Source organism: Aplysia californica, unplaced genomic scaffold (genome assembly GCF_000002075.1).
Source record: "Aplysia californica isolate F4 #8 unplaced genomic scaffold, AplCal3.0 scaffold00836, whole genome shotgun sequence".
NCBI classification, from domain to species: Eukaryota; Metazoa; Mollusca; class Gastropoda; order Aplysiida; family Aplysiidae; genus Aplysia; species Aplysia californica.
In genome coordinates, this window is record NW_004798106.1 from 5,669 (window position 1) to 7,695 (window position 2,027).

A 2,027-nucleotide genomic window follows, 5' to 3' on the forward strand; every position below is an offset into this window, starting at 1 on the left:
GGGGGGGGTCAACACCCTTTAGGTCCATTTAAGAACATATTTTTGAGTGGATTTTACTGAAAAACGTTGATGTAAATTTTCAGTTTCCAAGGACTCTCAAGTTATGGAAATCAACAACCTTTGGCAGCCATTTTCTCGCAAATTTCACCTCTGAAACCAGGCAACCCCACCTTCTTCAATGGCAATTATCTTGACTTTTATGAAAGATAGATAGGTTGTTTTTTTTCATCGAAAGATACAAGAATGAAAAAACTTCAGGGTCAGTGCTACTGACTGAAGTGTCTTATGGCCATTTCCAATGGGGGGATATTAACATGTTCTTATGCACAGCAGAATTGTAGATGGGCTGATTTATCAATGTCATGCTCATACTGTGCCAGAACAACATAGGAGAACAGCTGCTTTTTCTTTCTTCTTCCGTACTATCGTTATTAGTTCTCTACTTCTTTTGTATGCTTGTCACTCTCTTGTGAACCGCTATTTCCGCGGTGCCTTGATACTTGCAGTTGAAGCAGATGTTTTGCTATTGGGGCTAGAGAGGTGAGCAGAGTAAGCTTGATTCCTCGTTTTGATTTCTCTGTTGACAACCACCGATTGGCGCTCATTTGACCTTATGCAGTTGCGAACGTCGTAAAACCTTTATCTAAAGCCAGATCTGCGACAGACATCGGCGATCATGGTTCTCCATTCATTTTTTGGGTTGGATGCTCTTTAAAAAGCTACGTTTCCCTGATCTTTACCTGTTACCCATGTGTTTAGTTTCCCTGAGTAGGTTGCTCTGGGCCTTCCCCTGCCTCGTTTTCCTTCAGTTTTGCCAGTGAAAACTAGATGTTCAAGACCTTTATGTCTATCCAGGTGTCCCAAAAACTGCACTTGTCGTTTCCTAATTGTTTTAAACAGTGAGTGTCCCACGTGGGCTTCATCAAGCATTACCTCATTTGAATTCTTTTCCTTCCACGATACTCTTAGCAGTCTCATAAGAAACCACATCTCTGTCGCTTCTATTTTATTTTCACTGTCTTTGGTGATTGTCCAGCATTCCTTGTCTTATAGAAGATTTGACCATACATAGCATTTCAGAACTTTCATTTTGGTAGTCGTTGAGATGTTTCTACGAGATGTGCTTCTTCGGGGGACGGAGCGCTTATTATGGGGATGCCCCTTGTGCAGTGATGTCGGTCTTTCACACAAGTAACAAGTAACACGTGAGATGTTTCTATTTTTCAGGATTGGGCTCATTTTTATTGAAACTAGTCGTAACCATATATATTGCTTTTCTCCGTTTTACTTCTGTGCAACATTTGGCTTCAATATCTTTTCACCTTCATCATCATCCGGTGCCTTGCCGACTGGCGTGGGCGATCATGGACCTCCACTTCACTCTGTCTTGTGTTGCAGCAATGGTGTCTGTTGTTCTTGCTGCTCTTAGCCACCTTTTCACCTTACCTAAGTGGCGTCGGTAGCCTAGTGGTTAGGATACCGGACTCGTAATCGTGGGTTCGAGCCTCAGCTCGGTCCGACGTTGTGTCCTTGGGAAAGGCACTTTACACGAATTTTCCATTTGGTTCGGTCCTTTCGGAGATGGACGTTAAACTCGGAGGCCCCGCCTCTTAAATAACCTAATAGTGTTGATAACCTATACTATTTTTCACCTTATAGTCCGACAGCCGGGTCTATATAAAGTACTAGAACCTTGTTTTTCATCATAAAGTTTTTTTCTTTGAAAGGCAAACTTCCATGCTGTGGTCTCTCACTCAGAGTGGCGGACCTCCTGGTTCTGTTCGTGCTCCCGTCCTCCTCCATGGTCTACATCTTTCTGCACATCCGGCGCCGCCTCTGGAGCTCAGCGGTCGTGGTCACAACCAACGTCCGTAAGAAGAGGGCCGTGGTTCGATTCCTGGCCATCGCCATCCTCATCTTCATCTTCTGTTGGCTGCCCTTCTACACCTTGGATATCGTCACCGACTCCGTCAAGCTGATGATGGGTGTGTGTGTTTGTGTGTGTGTGTGTGTGTGTGTGTGTGTGT

General features: G+C 44.3%; 1 protein-coding gene across 1 annotated transcript in view; it reads left to right on the plus strand.

Annotated features, from left to right (window-relative positions):
• Positions 1-1,644: 1,644 nt before the first annotated feature.
• The window catches only part of LOC101859522 (QRFP-like peptide receptor), a gene marked incomplete at its 3' end in the record, with an annotated part of 2,597 nt that continues 2,214 nt past the window's right edge, over positions 1,645-2,027 (plus strand). Inside the window, 1 exon segment of the mRNA XM_005109980.2 lies at positions 1,645-1,985. Within this exon segment, the coding sequence (XP_005110037.2) occupies positions 1,802-1,985 (184 nt within the window).